The sequence below is a fragment of the Eufriesea mexicana genome, unplaced genomic scaffold (genome assembly GCF_001483705.2).
Source record: "Eufriesea mexicana isolate 0111107269 unplaced genomic scaffold, ASM148370v2 scaffold5020, whole genome shotgun sequence".
Lineage (NCBI taxonomy): Eukaryota > Metazoa > Arthropoda > Insecta > Hymenoptera > Apidae > Eufriesea > Eufriesea mexicana.
The window spans coordinates 216,557-239,651 of NW_016912977.1; the positions used below are offsets into that span (position 1 = coordinate 216,557).

The 23,095-nt window shown below is 32.2% G+C and overlaps 1 protein-coding gene across 1 annotated transcript in view; it reads left to right on the forward strand.

Annotated features, from left to right (window-relative positions):
- The window catches only part of LOC108551822 (parathyroid hormone/parathyroid hormone-related peptide receptor), a 24,579-nt gene extending 2,028 nt beyond the window's left edge, over positions 1-22,551 (forward strand). The window contains exons 2-13 of the mRNA XM_017906137.1: positions 10,966-11,047; positions 13,754-13,853; positions 17,753-17,859; positions 18,052-18,210; positions 18,817-18,911; positions 19,109-19,431; positions 19,710-19,840; positions 20,078-20,163; positions 20,337-20,481; positions 20,669-20,933; positions 21,983-22,146; positions 22,426-22,551. Coding sequence (XP_017761626.1) covers positions 11,036-11,047; positions 13,754-13,853; positions 17,753-17,859; positions 18,052-18,210; positions 18,817-18,911; positions 19,109-19,431; positions 19,710-19,840; positions 20,078-20,163; positions 20,337-20,481; positions 20,669-20,933; positions 21,983-22,146; positions 22,426-22,551 — 1,713 coding nt within the window. The 5' untranslated portion in view covers positions 10,966-11,035. The remainder of the gene's footprint in view (positions 1-10,965; positions 11,048-13,753; positions 13,854-17,752; positions 17,860-18,051; positions 18,211-18,816; positions 18,912-19,108; positions 19,432-19,709; positions 19,841-20,077; positions 20,164-20,336; positions 20,482-20,668; positions 20,934-21,982; positions 22,147-22,425) is intronic.
- The last annotated feature ends 544 nt before the right edge of the window (positions 22,552-23,095 follow it).

Here is a 23,095-nt window from a genome sequence, read left to right on the forward strand (position 1 = left end):
TTTTTTTTTTTTTTTTTTTTTTTTTTTTGGTTTTTACTATAGATAAATTCAAACTATTTCAGTTAGTGTTCTTAAAATTCTCTTATCTCCCAATTTTCCAGTTATATTTTTCTACATTTCATTTTTCTTAATTTTAGTTACTCTACTGTATAACAATTTGTCCATTTTACTAAAATAGAATTCGTTAAAACAGTTCTGTTGTATTTTTTGGTGTTGTGTTTGCAGATGGTGGAAAGTCATACATCATAGTTTTCGTCGTCAGTTAAAACGAGGCAGGAAACAAACAATCCTTTAGATGGAACTTTATTAGCTTTGATACTTGATTAGGAACTATGCATGCCTAATTTCTCGTTCTAAAGCCGCACAGTAGAACGACCTCATCTATAGTCAGGCACATTATCCTGATTAAAGCGACGAGAATTGCGTGTGCACTGTGTTTACCACTTTCATATTTTAATATTCCACCTTTATCGAATTGGTTGCTTCATTAAAATATTTCATAAGAAAAGAAAGCTAAAATCAAAAAACTGTCAGCTGAACACAATGTGATATTCGAGGCAGAAAATTCAATAATACTACTGCATATTCTTTTATTATTCCTTTGAATAAGTTATTATATGAATTAATTTGAAACTTACAAATTCATTTTATCAGCAGAGTTGTTGACATACACATATACATATATGTATGTGCATTCTCTATATATTACATTTGCGTTTCACATATGATATAATCATAAACAAAATAATAGATTTTACTATTGCAATTATTGAGAATGTATATTATACAAAAATAATAATACAATATGATTTATATGAATTCTGAGAAACAGGTGAATGGGGGGAACAAAAAACTTTAGCTATTTCCCAGAATTTCGTGGGTAAAGAAAACCAGGTATGCCTTTAAAATGACGAAATAATTATAAAAGACGAAATTAATTGTAAACCTTATACACAGGTATTATGGAATCTCTGTCCGTTTCTGCGCATTTTTAAATAAGTCTTTCCGCTTTAATACAACTAAAATATTCCATTTTAATTCAATTTTACTCTATGTCCAATACTTCGCTTCGAAATTGGATTTTCTTTCCCTTCGTTTTTCTTTTCCCTCTCCTTTCTTTTTTCGTTTGAAATTTTATTTCAAACATTTCAGTTAATTGAAACACCAATTATATTATCCACCCATGTTATTAAGATTATTTTAATCGCTATAAAAGTGAGATACTACTGGATTATTCAACTTCCCAACGATATTGCCTCCTTTGTCCTGTCTTTCCAAAAAATAGCAGTCCCTGAAATTGACACGACTTAAAAGATATTTATATATTTATCTTTTATACAATTTATTTCTCTAATTTAACTAGACAAAATTTTGTTTAATTATATTGCATTATTAGAATTAACTTAATTTTTATGCAAACGAGCAAAATTGCCTTAATTCTTGAAATTGAAAAATTAAATTCACTTCAAACTTATGTATTTTTCGTACAATTTTTCTATACTTTCTTCTCATTTTCGTAAATTGCGTTGTTCAGTAAAAAATATTAACATTAAGTGCAATTAATGTTTTGAAAGCTGCTTAAATGTTTTGTTCAGTTTGTTCGAAATTTTTGTTATTTATTTGTAATTACTTTTTATATAAGAAATATCTTCGTTGTTTTTATGTTATTTAAAAAAATCTATCGATTTTTTTCTAGCACAAACACGCAGCTATAACCGGAGATATTATCAAATAAATAAAACACACACTTCTATTCACACTGACAGAAGCAGCGTCGTGGTCAGATGTAAATAGCTCTGTCAAAGCTCTGTCAAAGCTCTGTCAAAGCTCTGTACAAAACCGGAAGAATGAGGAAAATGGATATTTCAGGATTCGGAATCGTGAGAGAAGCTTCAAAATGAGCCTCTTGTCTATCGATATTCGATTATTATGCGAACTTTGTGCGTTTATCACGTACATGCAGGAAAACATTCGGGAAACAAGGAATAACAGACTCAATTTTACGGTTGGGAAACAAGCTAAAAGCTTTCACATAAATTGAGACTTTCATCCTTCATCGTTAGATTATGTATCCCCTACGATTCGAGGGTAAAATTTCTCTAACTCGCTGCTTGTTTGAAGTTCATGAGCTAACAGATTATTTTGAGTTCCTTTGATTCTATCTGAAAAAAAAAAGGAAAATTTTCTCGCTTCTTCAGATATTTTTTACATGTTAGTATTTTAAATATTCATTTTGAACATTAATCAGTATAGCTTCAATGAATTAAAGTCTCTGATTTGGACATAAAATTTTGAAAACGCGCCTCTTTCAAAACTCAACATAGTTATTTATACTTAATTAACCTAATTTCTAATTATCGAGAATTCAGCGATATAATTTTGATTTCATTTTTCCGTTCACCTTTTCTACAATTCTTCTAATTTAACAATTTTTATTTTTTCTTGAAAATTTTTGAATTTGTTAGCAAAAATTGCGAAAGAATCCGTTCGAGGAAGTTAGCTAGGATCTTGTCAACTTCGTCGTTATGGTCAATTTTTTCTGTCCAGTTTCAAAGCTCGTTTCAGTTTCCATCAGGCATCATATGACGTTCGGTACTTGAGTCATCGTATTGAGACAGAAACGCGCCTTTGTTGACCCTTGGGGGCATTAATTAAAGAGATGACACATGGTGGAGTAAACCAATTAATAGCAAGCGATGGCGTAGCATCGGTACCACTCTACTTTCGCCCTATTTCTCCTCGAACGTGTTGTATTAGTTCCTATGTGCCATCGATCTCGTAAAACGGCTTCGATGTCGCCACATCATTAAAGTGTCAATTAATTGACCTTTCCAGTTTACCTGGCCAAGGGATACACGCGAAAGTTCTGAATTTCCTCATTGACTTCTTGCAAATCATTCCAGGTATTGAGACGTTTCACACGTTTAAGCATTTATTATTCCCCTGATATTTATCATTGAACCTATTACGAGCTAAACGAACGTTTATAATCTCTTGATTAGGAATACAATCCTTACATTTTGGACATTTACTAATTTCACGATATTCTGATATTCTTACTACTTACTACGTTTTCCTTGAAGTTCTTCCAATTTTTCATCTACAGGTCAATTAATCATGGTAGGATTAGTGTTGATTCAATATTTGAGATATACTTCTAAGTTGTATAAAGAAAGGAAGATTTCGTTCCACATTTTCTTATCTTTTTGCTTGGAATATTATCTTGTTATTATAAATACCTTTGTCATTATTTACGGCATCATCAAATTTTTTCCTTACGAAACGTTCTGTAATAGTGGATCTTTTGTTTCAGACCATCATCGATTTACCTTGAAAGTTGTCGCAGCAAATTTAATTTCTGTCCTCGGTCATCAAATATTTGAATAGTGGATCTTTTGCGTTCTCTTAGGCAAGCAAGCGGAACAAAATACATCACAAAGTGTATAGACATGAGACGACACCTAGCAGATCTTCCTAACTGCAATGTTAGAAAAAACAACAATTTTTCTAAAACCTTTGCAACACTATGTAATTCGTAATTTATATATTAATAATTCTGAATTGGAGCAAAGTTCTTTGGTGTTTTCATTTGTTAGTTGACAAGTAAAGAATTTTCTGCAAATGTTACTAAAATACAACGCAGTGCTCATTACCTGATAAATAATATACGAAAATCATGTATTACTTGAACAGCATGGGAAATCACACTTTATATTTCCATCTGTAGATTTTCCAAATTTTGTTCGATTATTAGAATTCAAACTCCATCTATTTCTACTATTATTTTTCTTCATGAGTATTTGGAAATTTACAATTAGCTGTAGACATGATCGCACACTCGGCATCAATGTTATTTACGATTAAGACTACCATAATTGTGTTATCTGGTCATTTATTGCTACAATGCTCTGCTGCATTTGAGGGATTAATCTTCCAGATAGCTTAATACTTGCAAGGAGCTGGCTCGTTATCCGTGGCTAATAATCGTCTTACTATCTTGAAAGAATGTATAGTTTAGACCATCTAAAGCTTCCTTGCATTTCTAATAAATCCCAAGAATTTTATTAAGTAGCATTAATACTATACAGCAGACACAGATGTTTTTTATGCTTAAAGTTTAATATCTCATATAATACTCTAAATTATTACCATATAAAGCACGTTACATTAGATCATTAATTTCCATATTTTAATAACCATACAAATTTTGTATGCTCTGTGATGCTTGGCATTGATATCTCAAAATATATGTCATATTTAAAATGAATTTCAAGAATTCAATACATTTCCTTTTTATAATGTTTATAATGTTAGAATGTTAGAATAAAATGTAGGATAAATGTTTATAATTCTAAATACTACAAAATGGTCTGATACATCATGTTATGTTTCATTGTTGATTTATTAAGTATGAATCATAAATAACTAATTCGTTGAGTGTACTTTGGATCTTTTGTTTATCTGAATCTTTATTCGGATCTTCTGTCTGCTATGAATATTTCTCGTTTCTGTTTTATTCTGTGAATAAATAATTTTAAAAATGAATAGAAAATTATTGTTTACGACAAACGTTAGTCATGAAAAAATATTACTTTTTAATTTATTTTGCATTGACAAATGTCATTCTTAACATGGTCTGCTTGTTTGTTTCTGCGTATCTTTTGAAAGCCAAGCATTTCTTTATGTATTTCTCCTATATTTTTCTATATTTCCTTTTTGAGATTTCCTACATTTGCACATAAAGATACAAAAACTGTGCGAAGGCGACATCCACCAATATGACGGATGAGCTTGCTATTTTTCTTCTGCTATGGATGAAACGAATCTATAACCAGAGCTATTTTCGGAAATTTTTTTCCGCAAGACAGAATTTTTTTTATCCGGGGAACTTTACTGAAACTTCATACGTTCGTAAAAAATACTTTTTGGAATAATAAAATAACGATTAATTCATCTACGCGGTTGTATTTTTAAATACAATTATATTTAATTATTTATGCAACTATTATACATTCCAATATTGAGGATTATCTCTCTTTTTCCATATTTTCACCGAGAAAAAGATTGAAATTCTTTTTATGACTTTCTTTCCAAATACTGTAATTGAATATCGTTCTGCATCGCTGTTAGTGGGAAATAAGGAAGAAATGAAATATTTGGTTTTCCTTTTTGGGGATTCAGTTGCATCATCAAATCTTCTCGCTCGTTTGTTAGTTTTTGAGAGATAAGGTTCTCAAGAATACTTCCTCTTATGTAATGTAATTAAAAATTGTTCTTTATCGTTATTTATACAAAATGAGGAATTAAATGTTCGATTTCGTTTTTACGGAGGCTGTATTTCAGCATCGAAATTATATTCGTTATGTGAGAAATAGTATTTTTCTCGAATAAAGGAATATAAATAATGAGATATTGATTGTGCGACGTCAATTAACGTACAGATGAATACTCAGAAGCATATTTGCATATTTTTTGCAGCTGCTAAAAATAGTGTTTTCCAAGTTGCAATCATATTTGTCAAAGTTTGTCAGCATCAATTATTATTGCTGTAGAAAAAACATTACCTAAATATGATGTGAAAAAGAAAGATGAAAGAAAATTGAAAATAAAATAGCTTTTAAAACGATAAAAATTTAAAAGCAAATTAGCATACAAGTTCAAAGTGTTTATTGAAAGGAAAGTCTAAACTATGTCCAATTAAAATTTTAAATTATCTTTGATATATTAAATATTATTCATCAGAATTTTATTATTAATTTATTAACATAGCATTTTTCTTTTTTCATGATGATTTGTAATCTTACAATGCAAAATTAAATTTATAGGATATAGCATTAAGGATATAGCAGACAAAATTATTTTTATCTGGCCCGAAATTGCAGATGTTAATGCGATCATTGCTGCCACGGTTCCTTTGGTTGAAAGAATATGTAATTACGGCTAAAATAAAGTTTACTAACCTTAGTGAGTCTGAAAATAAACGTGGATAATCAAAACAGCCCGCCAAATGCTCAGTTCTTTCGAACAAGTGTTTTGTACCAAGCATCAGGTATAACTTATGAGCAGTATCTTCATCGAGCCATGAACCCAGTTGTAGTTCCATTTTAACCGAATGTCTAGAGTCTAGACTCTTTATTGTTCGTACCTGGTTACTAGTTTCTTTTTTAAATCAATGTTCTTTTTAAAATTCGTTTTATTTATTTGTTTCCTCTTTTCATTAAAAAATTCTTCATTTATTTCAGAAACTTCTTTTAACGTTTTTCAAGGCATTATTCAGGAATTGAGGATGTGAATTAAAAATTCCAATCTTGGGTGCTAATTATCACTACTAGCGTGTCTCCTTGTCTGCGTCAAAGAGCAAGATATACCAGATAGAAATCTTCAGCGACGAGTAAAAAACCATTGAAGCGAAATAAGTTTTGTCAAATGAACTTCATATTTGTAAGATTTTTGTAATTGGCGAAATTACAAAGCTTAGATTAATTAAGAGGAACTTTCCAGCTCCGTGGAGTGTAACTAGATCCTGGCTTGAAACACTGTGGTGTAGTTTCGCCTTTTTTCACCATGGAAAAAGGAAAATATAGGAAGCTCTCGTGAGAGTGGATGGTTCTCGAATCTCAAGGGGAGATTTCTTGGACGTTATCGACTCGTAACTTCGTCGCATCGCCTTCGGCCACATCAATTCGAGTCATATCGGTTCGTTTCTAAAAGCAGATAAGCTATCGATGTGGAAATTGGCGCTGGAACGCCCATTCTGTTACAGGATCTTGCTCGTTCAGGGATAATGAGGAACTGATCAGGATAAATATCACGCAAATATATTCAGCATTTCATTCTTCGAGATTTTCCTCCAATGGATTCGTAGGCGTACCTATTTATTTGCACAGCATTATTTAGATGGAATTTTTGGAGTTTAAATGAAATTGGAATGTTCTTCTTTGCAAAGCAAGAACAAGCTTCTTCTTTTCTTGCTCTTCACGTCGAAAATATTTCTTTGTCAAGTAAAAACGAAATGGTTGATTTCAAGTTTATAAGAAAATAGTAATTCAACAGAGTTGCATAGATCTGCTGTTTACCATGGTCTGAACAGGAAAGAAAAAGATGAAATGATTATGTAACCTATACATATATACATTTAGCATAATTTATAATACTTTAACAATCGTTATTTTTTATAATCTGCTTTTTTTAAGATTTTTTTTTAGATTAATTGAACTTAGAGAAACTAAGAAAATTTTCCTCTACTTTTTATGCAAAGCTGAAAAAATTAAATATTTTTGTATCAGCGAAATGACATGTGCTGCACTGCTTTATCAACCTATAGTTGCAGAACTAATTAATAGCCGCGAAATTGGCTCGTAGGATACATTTTTCGTCAATACATTGTTCCATGAAGCGACAAAGCTTCGGAAACGATTAAAAGTTGCTCAAGTCGACGCGTCTGTTGATTTTAATTAACTATGTGTACTGAATGCCATAGTTAGACGTCATTTTCATGTTCAGATCACCATAAAATTATTTATCAGATGCGGGGAAACAAACGAAGTAATAATTCTTTAGACATTTTATTTAATTATTCCGATTTCTTATTTAACACCAATTTTTATACAGTTTACTCCTTTAGGATACTTATTATTGTACATTTTATCTCGTCTAGCAGATAAACTACATTTGTTATGAGCCATAAATAATATGATATCAGATTAGATAATCGATTAGATAAATCTTTTCCTTTTTCTAAACAATAAATTTGTAAACCAAAGTAATATATATAGAATTAAAATTATCGAATTATAAAATTAAAATTAATTTGTCATTATTAATTCTTTAGTTATATTGAATTGTTGCTTATTCAAAAATTCTTTTTGGGTTGAAATAAAGAATTAATAATGACAAATTAATTTTAATTCTATCAGTTTTTATCTCTGCCACTATGAACAACATTTACATAATAGGAATATTATAAAATAGGTAAAGAATCCGGTCAAGAAATATTTGATGTGCACATCTTGTACTCTATTTCATATTTTTTCTCAAAGCTTGTTCATATTAAATTGCAAAAAGCGTATCGATGATATACTAAACTGTCTGATAGGTTTAATAACTCTGATATTTCTTTCAGACTAATCGCAAAATAGTACTAGCCATCTATTATGACAATCGGGACTAACATCGAGTGTCGTCAATTATACTGTCAGGGATGAAAGGTTCACCTGGTGCAGTTGCATCTGCGTGCGTGACCTCCTTTCCTATTGTATCACGCGACGAAAACCCTGAAGTGTGTTCGCGGCTTCGCAAATCCCTCGGATAAGGCAAGATTTATTCATGATTCATCGCCGTTTACCCGAGCTTTATTATCGTCATGCCTTTACGGCTGCCCTTCACGATACCTCCGTCAGTAGGGAAGACGATTCCTTCCTTTTCTCACGTTCACGACAAATCCTCTGCCCTCAGAAAATATCGTGAAACTGGAAGATGGAAGCTATGCACGATAGCTGACGATATGACGGATTATAAACAGGTGGAAGTCATTTTGAAGTAATTTTAAATCAACTAGACCGTGTACAATGATTATCTCAAATTTCTTGAAAATTTAAACGCCATACCTAATGACGTTGTGTATTCCATTTTTCTTGCTAATGCCAACTCCACTGTTTTATTTAAGAGTAATTCGACCAGGCAATCTTGACAGTGCCACTGCTCACTCTTGAGTGTTCAAGGTGGGTGAATGAGCTACTTCCACCATTTTCTCTTTTGTCTCATGCATATGTGAGTACTTCCAACCCTCGCTGTTTTCCTACAAATACTTTCCTACAAAAACTTCATTTCTGCCAAGCAAACACGTGTCCTTTCATTTTTTCAACGTATATTTAATTAAGTATTCGGTAACTTCTCTCTAGTATATCTTTGTACCCTGGTGCATAAATGTTTAAGAATTATTACAGCGAAAAATTTTTTAATTTGCTCGAGACATTTGCTAGATGTCATATCATAGTTATGCTTTTTATTATTGCAATAATTATTTTTGACTTTATACACGCTCCTTGTAATGGAAATTCGGTTGTCTGTCTGGCAATATGAATTTGCAGGGATGTTAAAAATATCCCCAGAATCTCCAAGGTTCTTTCTTTTCCCGCATATTTTCCTCCGCTCTCTTAATTAAACTCTGTGTCTGTTTACATGTTTGAAACATTTTGCATATCTATGTATATCTTTCAGTCCACAGGATTTGTAAGAAAAAGGCAATGGATCTCTTTCGTTGCGCAAAAAACTACACTTATTTCCCTCCTATTTATCCGATAATTGAATCACGACTACCTGTTTCGTATTTTCCTCCGAAGCACTCGTCTTTTTCCTACTCGAGATTCTCAGAAGGATGAACACCGTAGGATTACTTTAATTTCGAATTTTCGAGACTGCGAACCCTTACGGGTCGTCACTGGTGTTCCGATTTTCTTTTTCAGAACTTCTTTACAGTGACGTGAATCGGAGGTAATCGAAGGCTATGGCGAAGCAACTCGGCAAAGGAGCAAAGTAAATTTGTGTATAAAGTCAGCCTTGAATGCGTTGCATATTAATGGACGGAAGCAAACAGTCACGTGGCAAATCAAGATCCGTGGATTCGTGACGAACGTGGGTTCATTGTATCGAATGAACAACTTTCTGAGCTCGACACGAGTAAATAGAAACCATGATAGCGAAATTAGAAGCTACTTATGGCTACTTATTCCCTTTTCTGGAGTCCATGAAATTAGAAGATAGGAAATTTTTGTTTGAGAAGTTTCTCCTTGAGAGTGAAATAAAATTAATTCTATATTCTTTTTCATCTCTTCGAGAATAAAAGAACCGAAAAGTTGGAAATAGTTTGGAATTAAATTGTAATCTTGTTGTAATATAGTGTAAAGAATGTTGTAAATCAAGCATGTGTAAAGTACTTCAGAGTGATGTCTTACTAAATTCCTTGCAAATCAGATTTTATTAACACATCTAAATTGGAAAAAAGTTATTGCTTGGCTGAAAATGTATGGTAATTGCTGTGTATATACTCCATAGAACCTTGTGCATCACATTGTGAAACCTCACAGTTGGCCATCTAAAATTTCATGGACAGTAGTTCTAAGAGGATTTCATCTGACTGTTTGCAATCCCATTACCCCCTTTCTCACGGATATCTTGACTCCTAAAATGCCTACTTAAGCAAATGCATCTAACAAATCAACTTGCTTCTAGATATTAAATTAGATATTTATAGTTGCTCTAATTCATTTCTGAAGTTGTACTACATCATGTTACAATTTAGAATGGAAAGTTGTAAAACATTGATTTGATAATGAAATTGTCAGAGATGCAGATTTATCATCTTTGGATCCCGTGTTCCAATCTTGCAGATAGAAAATATTTCCTATTTCTTAAAATTCATGAAACCCTTACAGACCGTTCTCCTGATCATTCTGAATTATTATTATCACTAATTAAGTGTAATATAATAGACACAAAATTGTATAAATAATTAGCCTTAAGCAAATTGATTGGCTCTAGATAAAAAATTAATTAGTAGAAGAGTTTTGAGGTTTAGGTAATAATTTAAGATACGGATCCACCCTAGTCACTAATAGATGGTTAATAAAGCGATAAACATGGGCGTGGCCGTTCGCTTGTGCTCCGTATTCCAGCCTCAGTTTGTGAAATCGTGATTTTGTTGATTAAGAGCCAATTCAATTACTAGTATCGAACTCCTATTGACAGAATTCCCTAATTCGGAACTACACCGGCTAATCCGGCAAACAACCATGAGATTAGATAATTATTTCAATTTGCCAGGTTAAAATTCGTTCTCAAAGGCGATTTACAAAAGCGATTAAAATTTGAAATATTGTACAAATGAATTTACTGAATATATATTTTTGTATATGTAGTTGCAAAATAATGCCAGGTATCTAATTAAATTAATACTATCTGTTTCAGACCACAGTGAAAGGATTACATCGTGTAACACACTGAATTGAAGGATAAAGGAATAGGAACTGGCAGCATAATGGATGCATATGTGAGTAAACTTCTCTCTCTTCTATGATTAGTCAGTCATACTTCTAAAAATACACTAGTGTATACACTGCGTAGTATACATTATAATACTATTGCACACGGTGTAATTGTAGAAGTATAAAAATTTGGTATATTTAATCACGTTCTCGTCCTATTTATGTTACCACTCGTTTACAGAAAAGCTCCTGGACTACCGTTGACAATTCTCATAGCTATATCATCAAAACCTCGTGTAGGTTCGTAGGTGAACCAACCTGTATTTAGAACTTACGTTGAGCTCACGAAAACAGGGGCGAAATGTTTCCGAAATATTCGCAGACTTGTTTCGATTCGTGGATTGATATTTGGGACATTATACTTGGGGTAACGAGGATATTTAAGAATTTCCTGTTGAGAGAAAAGCCAAAAATAGAAGAATAAAATGGGAAGCATGCTTTCTGGTTAGTCACGAGTGGTTTCTTCTTGCTTCAATGAGAAACAAGAAAAATAACCTTTGTCGCCAAGTTATATTCATTTCTTGTTCTCTCTGTGTAAAGAAACAATCAGAGTACTTGAAGTTTGCTCTCAAACTCAGCGAGGGAATCTCTTTTTTCCTGTCTTCTTACTGGTATATCATTGCGTCGGTATTCCTCTCATCTCAGATGTTAAATTTACTTCGTGTGAATTACATGAAATTGTTACTCTTTGCGTTTACAAAATATGTCTTTTTGCTGTCAAAATGTTATTATAATCAGAGGAAAAATTTCTCTTAATTGTACAAACGTTAAAATACCACGTTATCATCATTAACGTGATCCAATTAACTAAGATCTGTAGGAAGAAAATATCGGACTTTATTTTTACCGCATTTGTTTCTATTTTTCTTATTTCAAGGAAATTCTATGCCATTAAGAAATGTCATATTGTAATTACAGTCGCTTGAAAGAGAAACATTTTTACTTGGAATTTCTGCTTATCAGAGACATTAAATAGGCGGTTTAATGTTTCCATTATTTCATGCCACAAAACAAGCCAATGCGAATCATGAAATCTTGTTCATTCGGAGAAAAAACGTTATTACTAAAAGGGATGTATAAACGATAGAAAAAATGCAATATTTTATTACATTTCAATGGTATTCATATCATATTGGTATTTCCAGTAGTTCTTCGTATTTTCCTTGCACCATTCATTGCAAATGTTTATATTTCTGTTGTTACACTGATATACAATATAATTTGAAACGATTGAAACTTTTATAATTTCAAAAAATGGAGACTTTTTTTTATTTAAATGAAGTTTTTGCGAAGTAGCTCAGAGAACTCCAAATTTCTGTCGTTTTCGAGAATTCTAGGCTAGATTTTCTTATTGTAATTATTATACCCAAGTCGAGGAATGATCAGAATTTTATCATGCATTCCATTTTGAACCGCGCCCTGTTATTCGAAACGTTTCTAGCAGGGAGAGGTCTAAAGGTAGCGATGCGAAGCTATGTAAAACGCGCAGATACATTCTGCAAATCTATTCTGTCGGAATAAATCGACACACTATGCGAAATCACTCAAAAATATTTTTCCACGGCTTGAAGTCATATTCTGAGCATTTTATTTCATCCGTACTATATTTTACAGTTTCTGTATTTTTCTTCAATTCGTCACCTGTTCGGGTAGAAATATTTTTTATTAAGAAAAACAATTGCAATCAGGATATGTCAGAAATAAAAGCAGAAGAATGTTGAAGGACTGCTCGTTTAAACGTTTATCTGATAATTCCAGTTGAGAAACGTGCATACTGTCGGAGTTTAATGAATTTCCGGGATTTTCTAAACCCTGGTAGAAAAATTGCACGTTAGGGGGTGGCTTTCCTACGAGACAGAAAAATATAACCTTTTGCATTTACTTGGAAAATATTCTTGAAGCTCATCGTTTGCTCATGAAATATTTCTGCAAACTGGGAAAACTCGTTTCGATGTTTCATCTGAGTGGATAATCTCTTCCCTTTCGTGAGCCTCGGATAAGTCTCTAATGGACTTCTTAGGCCTTTTGTGCTACTGGTCTAGAAACGTAGACTGTGTGTTATGACATTAAAATGTAAAATGAAGTTCAGTGGTCGGGAATTGATGATATTACAAATCCTCCATAAAACTAAATTCAAACGATTGGCTTCTCGAGAAGATTCGGTATTACAAGTTGTCTATGGAGCTTGCCTTTGTCACGAATGACTGGCTAAATTTGTCAAAGATCGTTGATCGTTGAAACATGGTCAATAGTCCATTGCGCAGCAAACAGTTGACGAACAGGGAGGGTGTATTAACAGAAATATCGAGTTCTGTCCTCAATGGAAGACCCCAGATGAAAGAACCGTGCTAGTCCTTGAATTTATTTTGGTTCCATGATCTTGACTTCCGGTGCACTTGCTGTTCTATTCTGTAGATTTGTTATAAACCAGGTTTGGTGTCTGATAATTGGAGAGTGGAACGGGATTAATCTGCCAGATTGTTGAAGTGGTAGTGGTGAAAGATACACTGGCTTATTTTGGAAATCAATAAACAAATTGTAACATAGTTTGTTGCGTGGGTAAACGGAAGAGGCCACTTCTTCCAGAAATAATTCAAAATTTCGAATCGAGTAGGCCGTGCGATATTTATTTATGTGCGATGATGATTATTGATAAATACTGAGGAACAATTGTAACGATGCATTTCTAAATTTTATCTACTCTTTTTTAGGAGGACATCGACTTCAGCAACACTAACAGCCCTGATATCCAGAAAAGAATTTTGAAAATAAAAGCGGACCAATGTCATAGAGGGAATATTTCATCAGTCGGTGAGGGCTTCTGTTCTATAACATACAAATTTTCAACGACGTATCAGAACGAATTCAGCGGATTCTGTAGTCCACGCCCCGTACAATTAACATGGAAAATTATAAAAAATATACGAGTAATTATTTTGAAAAATATTCGAGAATTAATTAGGGAACAATGGTAAAAAACGATTTGGTAATTCCAACTTTGGCATAGAACCGTGCAGTTTATAAACTGATTAAATGGAGCTTGATAAATGCGGTGACTGCAGAGTTTGAAGTTCAAACGACTCTCGACTTCGTCGTCAATTAGACCGACGCTTATCGCCACTGGGTTAGTACGCATTAATTCATGTTATATCATCGAATTAGTACGTTAAGAGTACGGAAGTGTAGCTGCATTTGGCAGGTGACGTTACTTCCAAGAAGGGATCTCGATTTTCATGGAATTTCTCAAGTGTGAGATTACCTATCATAGTTTAATTAAGATCATATACTTATCTTTAGATTCGACCTTTTCTTCAATAATGCAGTAAATTTGATGCAATTTCAAGATTGCTATTTGAACGGAATTCTTCAAACTTAATTTTAAGAAACTAACGAAACTTGTTATTAATAGAAATACTTTAATGTAAAATAACTTAAATTTGTATTTCGAATATAATGCAAATTTTTAAACGATATATAATACTTCATTATAAATATGACTTTCCGCTCTAATATTTTTTAATTTCTACATTCGAGTGTTATTTAATTTGCTCGCTTCTATCCGATGCTGACACAATTTTTCTCTTCTCAACTCTTTTCCGGATATTCAGATATTGAGCATATTCGATAAATAGATTTAGAGAAATACCATTTCAATAATATCTCGTCCGAGTTTGTTGAACAAACGAACCAGAACCAATCCTGTAATTAATCATTCACCATGGAGCCACTTCACTCGCGTTCATCGGCTTTGTGTTAGAGATTTCACGACGATTCCATGGATTTCCTATGACCCTCTTGTAATGAGAAATTTACGGAACGCGACAGACCTACCAATAGTAGAAATCCCACCCATTCCGAACGCTTGTAGCGTTATTCACTATTCTACACGTTTTCGTGGTGAAATTCGATAGAAATTGCGAGTGGAAAATAGTGGAAATTTCCCTTTTCAATGGTAAATAACTACGATTTCATAAATTCTATCGTGTTGGTGATACGAGAAAATTTAACAACCAAAAAAGCACTGAAGATTTTCGTGGCAATGGGAAAAACTGAAATTGCCATACCTTCCGTAACAATTGAAAACATTTTTATATGAAAAAGTGTGAAAAAACTCTTACGCAAGTCACTATTTCGTATTTTAAACCTAGTTTTAAAATGTACATATCAAAGAACATTTATTGCTTTAAATTCAAGTAGAATAATAATATTTTCTACGATATTTGGTTTGGAAATTTTTGATATCAAAATTATTTTTATTAATTTAATTTAATTTTATTTAATTTTATTGCTTTATTTTATTCTATTTTTATTCATTATTTTTATCAGAAATAATATGTTTCTTTCTCTATGAATGAAGAATTTAGAAGAATGATTAAAAAAGTATTGTAAGAGAAATACTTAAGAGCTAAATCAATCTTTTTACACATAGAAAATATAAGAGAGCATTGTTTTAATACAAGACCACATAAAACTGATAGTTAAAAATAAAGAAATTTTTCCTGCGTTGATATGGTTAAATGATTAAATGAAAATATAGCAGGCTGAAGAAAATAGTACGCGCGCAAAGTGATCATACCGATAAGTATGCAAATATCTAAATGTGATTTCCCCTTACACACATTTGAGCTCTAATGGATTTCTATTCCTGTAACTGACGAGCAGTTCGTATCGAATCCCGACGATGGCTTTGACTTTATTGAAATAATGATAACACGTAGTTCTCTGTTTTTAATTTTTTAAATTACTATTGAAACGTGCATAGAATAAATTCCTTTTGATGGAACGTGTATTTACACGCATATACTCTGTACAATAATTCTCTTTATATAAAGTATTAATTTCTTTCATAAATGATATTAATTTCAGAAGTTACTACAGGACAGTTATTTAGAACGAAATTCTCAACATTTTTATATCCTTCTCCTTTTATACCTTTTTTATACCACTAATATTTTATACTGATGGGAAATTTTTAATTAACTAAGGCGAAGAAATAGACGTTTAATTAATTAATTACTCGACAAGATCATCCTTAGAAGGAAACAAATTTTGTGGAACGCAAAGATACGAGCGGATAATGGATTGAAAGAAAAGGAAACGAGTAGATGATATAATAATTGAATTATGAGGCATCGTGTAACACGTAGCATATATTGATACTAATCACTTAATGAAAAATCGATTTGCAATGAAGCTCGTCTATTACCCATAATTTCTTGACCTCTCATCGAAAGGCAATAAAGTTAATGCCTATAAAAAGTTAATTTCCATTTTAATTTGTAATTTCGATATTTTCCCCAAAACGTTTGAAAAGATAGTCTCACGTTTTGCTTGAAATTTTTAGTACCTTATAGGTATTTTAAAAATATTGCAAAAATAATATCAAGAAGGGAAAATATCAATATATACTAAAAAATAAACAATTTAATTAAAAAATCTAGTCCTTTTTTTCATATAAAAATGTAATTTGATATTTTTAGTATGGTGGCTAATAATAATACTTACTATTAAAATACCAATTGTTAATGTTAAATGTATTCAAATAATACTTATATTAAATTTTTACAATTTACTGGAGTGTGTTCTTTGCGAGATTTTCAAGTTTATCTAATTTTGGTTTTCACAGTTTTCTTTCTCTCTCTTTCTCTCTCTCTCTTTTTAGTTTGGAAACTTTGAGACTGATAAATCTATTTTCTACTTCGAGGTAATTATCAAGGCCGATGTCAGGATAATTGCAAAGCACGAAGAATTTCAATTCGGTGATTTTGTTGAATGAACCGGAAGTAGGACGTACGTGCCGGAGGAAATAGATGAAGGGAGGTGTAATATTGTCTTTTACGAGACAAGAAAAGTCGAGACGACGAATTCCTGAGCTACTATTGGAAACCGTACACTTTTTTACAACCTTACAACGTGTCTCGATATTTTATAAAACTCCATGTTTCTTGTAACGCTTTCGATTTTGAAAAAAAAATGGAAAAGGACAAAGAAACAGGAAATAGAAATTTTCTCTAATCTTGCTTTATTTCCTGTTTCAATGTATTACTATTTTTTTTAATTTTAAGGAAGTGAGATATATAATACTTTATCCGAGTAAATTAAGGAAATTTTATTTTCATCTAGAAAAATGAAATATAACATGCGTTACCACAATGTAAATGATACATTACAAAATTTGTTTATATCAATTTTGTAGCTTTATATATAGCTTATGCGTGTAATTGATTTTTTTATCTGGAAATGAATTACAAGTCTTCAATCAAGTTTTTATAAATATTCATGAAACTACAAATCAAAAACGTGCCAATTCGTTCTTTGATTAACAGTATTTTTATCATTGAATTATTTTATTACTTTTCATTTGCAATGTATCTGTAAGGAATTTTAAAAAGATAGACATAGTAATTTTTATTAATTTTAGTTCTACCAGTTTCAATTCTGAAAAAAAAAAAATGTTAGGTTACCAGGGAAATGGAGTTTCGAAATTGAAGTGAAATCAAATGAGTTTTTAAACATAAAGTATAGGGGTAAACCTGATAAAAAATGCTTTGATTGAATATTTTGGGTTTTTTTGGGTACGTGGGTTACAGTGAAAAGGGAACATGTCGAAGGCGTATTTCCTTCTTTCATTCACACGTAGCACCGGATGATATATTATTTCTTGGCTGCGCGAAAAGAAAAGGAGACATAATGAATTTTCTGAAACGCAGGCTGGTGCCCAGAAGTTTGGGATGAGATACTATGCTGGCCATCAACAGCACCTGGGGAGTTGGCCATCTTGCCTTGTCCATCTTACATCGCTGGTTTCGACATCCAGGTAATTATCAAAATTAAACTTGTATCTCGTGGTACTTTTATTTTTATATGAAAGTCACCTGATTTGTGTTAGTTTTATTTCATTAGAATTTTTATCTTTAACAATAAATCTAAAATTGTGGTTTGATACAGTAAGCATTATGAGTTTCTTAACGTTGGAAATTTCTTAAAAGGAATGTGTTTAAATTGTTAGGCAAATGCATCGAGACAATGTATGCGAGATGGTCAGTGGTTCTGGAATAATAGCACGAACAGCACCTGGAGCAACTACAGTCAATGTTTCAGAAACCAACTAGTAACTCTCTTCATGGAACAACCTGCTGGGCAGAGGAACAACGATACCCTCATTAAGGTAAATGTTTGTGAACTCGAGTAAATTTATCAGCTGAGGGTGAGAGGTTGAGAAAGCATCCTAAACGGACCGTACGTATAATTTAATGATCCAATAACAAGAAAATGCTTATTGGAGCAAAAGAAAGGCTTAACTGTGTTATATTTTTCACCTGCTTTTTCTCTGGTGACGTTGAAAATAGTCAAAACTGCTGCGATGTTTATATGGAAAGGAAATATCCCACGAAGAAAGTAGTAAGAACGTCAGAAACTTGATACAGAGGTCGGAAATGAATAGGAATTAAGCGAATGGCGTTAAAAGTTTTTCAAATGGCAGAAGTCAACTATTAAAAATAGATTATTGTGTTCCTATTAATTCTATAATTATTTTAAATAATATGGAACTCCGATTTTAAACGTAGTATTATTTCGTACAATTTTGGATCATGATAAATTTACTTTTACGTAGAAATCAGTGTACATATCGTATCAATGCCGCTAACTTCTCTTTGATTGGAAGCTGTGGTTTATCGATTACGAATCCGATTTCCTCTGTGTTTCATAATGTCTCAAATTACCGATATAAAAGCTAATAAATGTTCTAATTATCGGTGTTTTATTGTTGCAGAAATTTGTTCCTATAGTAAAAGCCATCTTAAAAGTCGGATATACTGTTTCCTTCTTCACTCTGGTGATAGCTTTCATTATTTTAGCTGTAATTAAGTAAGTATCACACCCAGGATGTTCATATATTGCTCTTAATTCTTAAATTCATTGCACAAATTTTTGTTACATATCGTTTAACTTTTTCACATTTTCACTTTGATTTTAATTTTACTCTAATCGAAACCGATGTATTCCAATATCTAATCTTTAAAATCCCGGATCATTACTCCAAGTTTATCCCGAATTGGACGTAGGAAATTGAGGTGTCCCCGGAATATGCTGCACATGCACCTGTTCGCATCGTTTATGCTTCGTGCGTTCATGGCTCTGATGAAGGACTTCTTGTTCGTCTCTGGTATTGCCCTAGCCTCAGACGTGATGATAAAAGACGGGAATACATACTGGCTGAAAGAGAGCAGTTGGCTTTGCAAGGTGTTCACTAGCTTCTGGCAGTACTTCATCCTCGCCAACTACTTTTGGATACTAATGGAGGGTCTCTACTTGCACAACCTAGTCTTTCTAGCACTCTTCACTGATGTAAACTCGAGCATTACTGGTTACGTCTGTCTTGGATGGGGTGAGTCTCTTTTAGGTGTTAATTTATGACTAGCCTAATCATTTCTTGGAAATCCCAGACTTCAGAGATGTCAGCGTGGACATTAAAGTAATCAAATTACAAATCTTAAAATCTTAATTTGGATAATAGTAAATACTAAAAGAAGTTTCTCTAAGAATTTGTGTTCTGAAGCATAATGATGGTAGTGTGGGACTTTTTTATAATGTTTTATTTAAGAGTTTCTAAAATTACTTCAATGGAATTATCATGGGAAATTTTTTATATGGATGTATTATCAGGTTTGCCAGCTATATTCGTGTCTTGCTGGATTGTGGCGAGAGTGACGCTTGAAAATAAGTACTGCTGGACCACTCACGAGAATCCCTATCTTTTCCTTCTTATTCGAGTTCCGACCATGTTGTCTATTTTGGTAAGTTAGTATCAAATAAATGTACCAGACTACTTTCTTAGAAATCGATTTCCTTTATTTTCTTAAAGAATTTTATAGCTCTTAAGTTCTATGTACTCTATCCAGTCATGAATCATTTTATTTCTATCTTCTTTTTTATAATGTGAGAAGAAATTAAAATTTGATCTACTTCAAAATATTAGTCTCTTCAAAATATTGGTCTCTTTATTATGCAAATCACTGTTTCAAATTCCACAGATTAACTTCGTGTTGTTCGTCAATATCGTTAGGGTACTCTTCCTAAAGCTAAAGTCAACGGTATCGGAGGAGACACAAAGATACAAGTAAGTTTCTCTGCTTAATCTCTAATAACCCTTGGAGTAACTGAACTGTTTACTCAACCTAGTTCTCTGAGAACTCTTGAAAGCTACATCATTTCAGCTAGAAGGGGAATCGCTGTGGTTCCCTTTGAGCTGAAGTTATTTTGCACGCATTACAAACTTGCATAATTTTACAGGAGATGGGCAAAAAGTACTTTAGTCTTAATGCCGCTTTTCGGAGTTCAATATACTGTTTTCTTGGGCATGTCTTATTGGGTTGATAAAAATAAGACAGTAGAAGTTGTATGGCTCTTATGTGATCAACTGTTCGCTTCATTTCAGGTATGTATATGTATATCTTCAATCTTATCAGTTTATATATTCTTCATTTGCTATATTCACATTTTCTTATTTTTTCCATCCATTTCGATTGAAAATTTCCTAAAATTCGTCTTCCTATTAGTTTCATCGCGTAACAACATTACTTAATGATGTTTTATTAAATTGTTTCTTCTTTCTCCCTTATTAGGGTTTTTTTGTAGCTGTTTTATATTGTTTTCTTAACGGTGAGGTACGAACTGAGGTAACCAGAGCAATCAGGAGCCAGAGATTGCCCCATTTTCGCACTAGGTGGATTTCTAGACCCTCTACTCACTCCGGCAGCACTTGTAGCTGCAACGCATCGAAACTTAGCAGACGCTCCAAGCGGTCATATTGGTGGAAAGACCCTTGCTTCTGTTTTCTTCACGATAGAACGACTCGACGCTCCACTCACTCGATGGCGAGTACACAAGGTGTCCTGTCTATCCTATGAAATCTTCTTCACTCTATCGTGCACGCCTGCATACTATCTCCGTGCTATTCGCTTTGACATTTCACTTTATCTCTTCGTTGATGTGTATGTTTCTGCGTTACTAATTATGCCGTACTAATTAATTACATATACGTATCTCAATTTGAAAAGAAATCCATGCTTATTGAAGTTCAAGAATCGTGAATTACATGATAAACCGATAGAAATTATTATTAGTTACTCTTTACTTTATGACTATATAATTGATGAAATGTACTTGTATTACATTTTGCTCTCCAAAAATCAAATCGACTTCAAATATCTTCGAAAACAATTTATTGTAGCCCTATTTTATGGCGAACACCATAAAATCATAAATACTCGAGAAATAGTAAAATTTCATTTTCTTCACTGGTTACTAACATTCGAAACTCCCGTCAGTGTTTTACTACTTTCTTTACAAAAGAGGATGATACAACTTCTCTCCATTTATTTGCTTTCGTCCCTTGCATTTCCGCTTATCAATGCAAACAATTAATTTCTGTGTTTGGTCTGGAAAGTTTGTGAAACGAATTGCTGCTTGTACATATAATACTCGATATTTTTCAACCTTAAAGTAGAGAGTAAATTAAAATCTCATCGAAAAAATATAACACATGTCTTTTATTTTATTCTATGTTGCTTTATTGGTGCCAGTTTCGTATCAAATCATATGAATTCATACAAAATTCATCGCGATAGTATCGTATATATTGTATTTATATTAAAGAAGTGCAGAATTTTCATTTATTTATTGGTACAAATCATGTGCAGAATGTTTTAGAAAATAATATAATTTTCTTATCTGTAATTGGAAACTGTAAAATTAATTTTTTCTGAACGAAAAATTTTATTTTCTAAAAATAAAAATTAGGTACATATTCGCAAAATTTTATTTAATATTTCAAAATTGTCTAATAAAAATTGCAATATTTTTTATATTTTTTTATGTAATTAAAAAATCAATAATAAGTCAGAAAAACTTTTAAATAACAAAAATTAAATTTTTAGATATTGGTACGCGAGGAGGTAGTTTAGCAAGCAGCAGAGGTTACCTGGAAATTGCAGGAAACGGACAGAGTGCACATCCGGGAAATCAGAATCAACAGACGAATCATACTTCACCCCTTTATAGCAAATATACGGATCAATCGTTACTCTCCTTCTGCTCGAACGTGAGTATAGACACTCCTTTATGTTCCAACTTGTCATATCCTCTTTATTCGCATGATTGGATGCATAAAGCAAATTCAATATGTTACTAGTTCAATGTTTAATATTTAAAATTTTAAAAAAGTAAAATTATTATTAAAATATTCTTAATTGATTCTATAATTTTTTGTAGGTACTTGAAAATATTAATAGAAGCAATTTCTTTTTTGATAAATTTATAGTTTTCAATAAAAGCAGTTAACTGCAGCAGATATGATTAAGTTGAAAAACTATAATTTCAGGTTTCGGAAGTGACACCATACACAGGGTCCAATACCGATAGAATTCGGGAACAACATCGTTGGAGTGATTCAGAATGCTGTCATCTTGCTTATGAATTACAGAGTTTACATCATGAGCCCTCATGAAACTTTTTTGCAATCCAATCGAAATTATTATATCAAGAGGATTCTATTCATGAGTGGCGAATGAAGCTAACATAATTCATTTTAATGAACGAGTATGCAGTTCGCAGTACTCAATTATTGTAAAGCACATGAAGACTGTAAAATTCACCAACGGGTTCACCAAAGTTGTGTTTCAATTATTAGAATCCTAAACAATCTGGAAGGATTTAGATGTTTTCATATTTCTCTTCATATTACTGTACATTTTCTCGATGAAGTGATCAAAATGAGGAAAGTTGTGGAATTTTTATTTTTATAAATATAATCATTAAAGTAAGCAATTTTTATCAATAAATAGTAATTTTACTATTTCGTAAAATTTTACTGTATTCTAATAGATCTGTAATTTATTATACTTCTAGTATTATCTTATTATAGAGACCTACGGAGGTGTCAGAATTTTGCATTAAGGTAAATTAATCATAATGGACATCGGCGATGGTGCGATTATTGAATTATTTTAAGTAGACCATTAACCAGCTAATCAATCCATCTTTCCTCATTT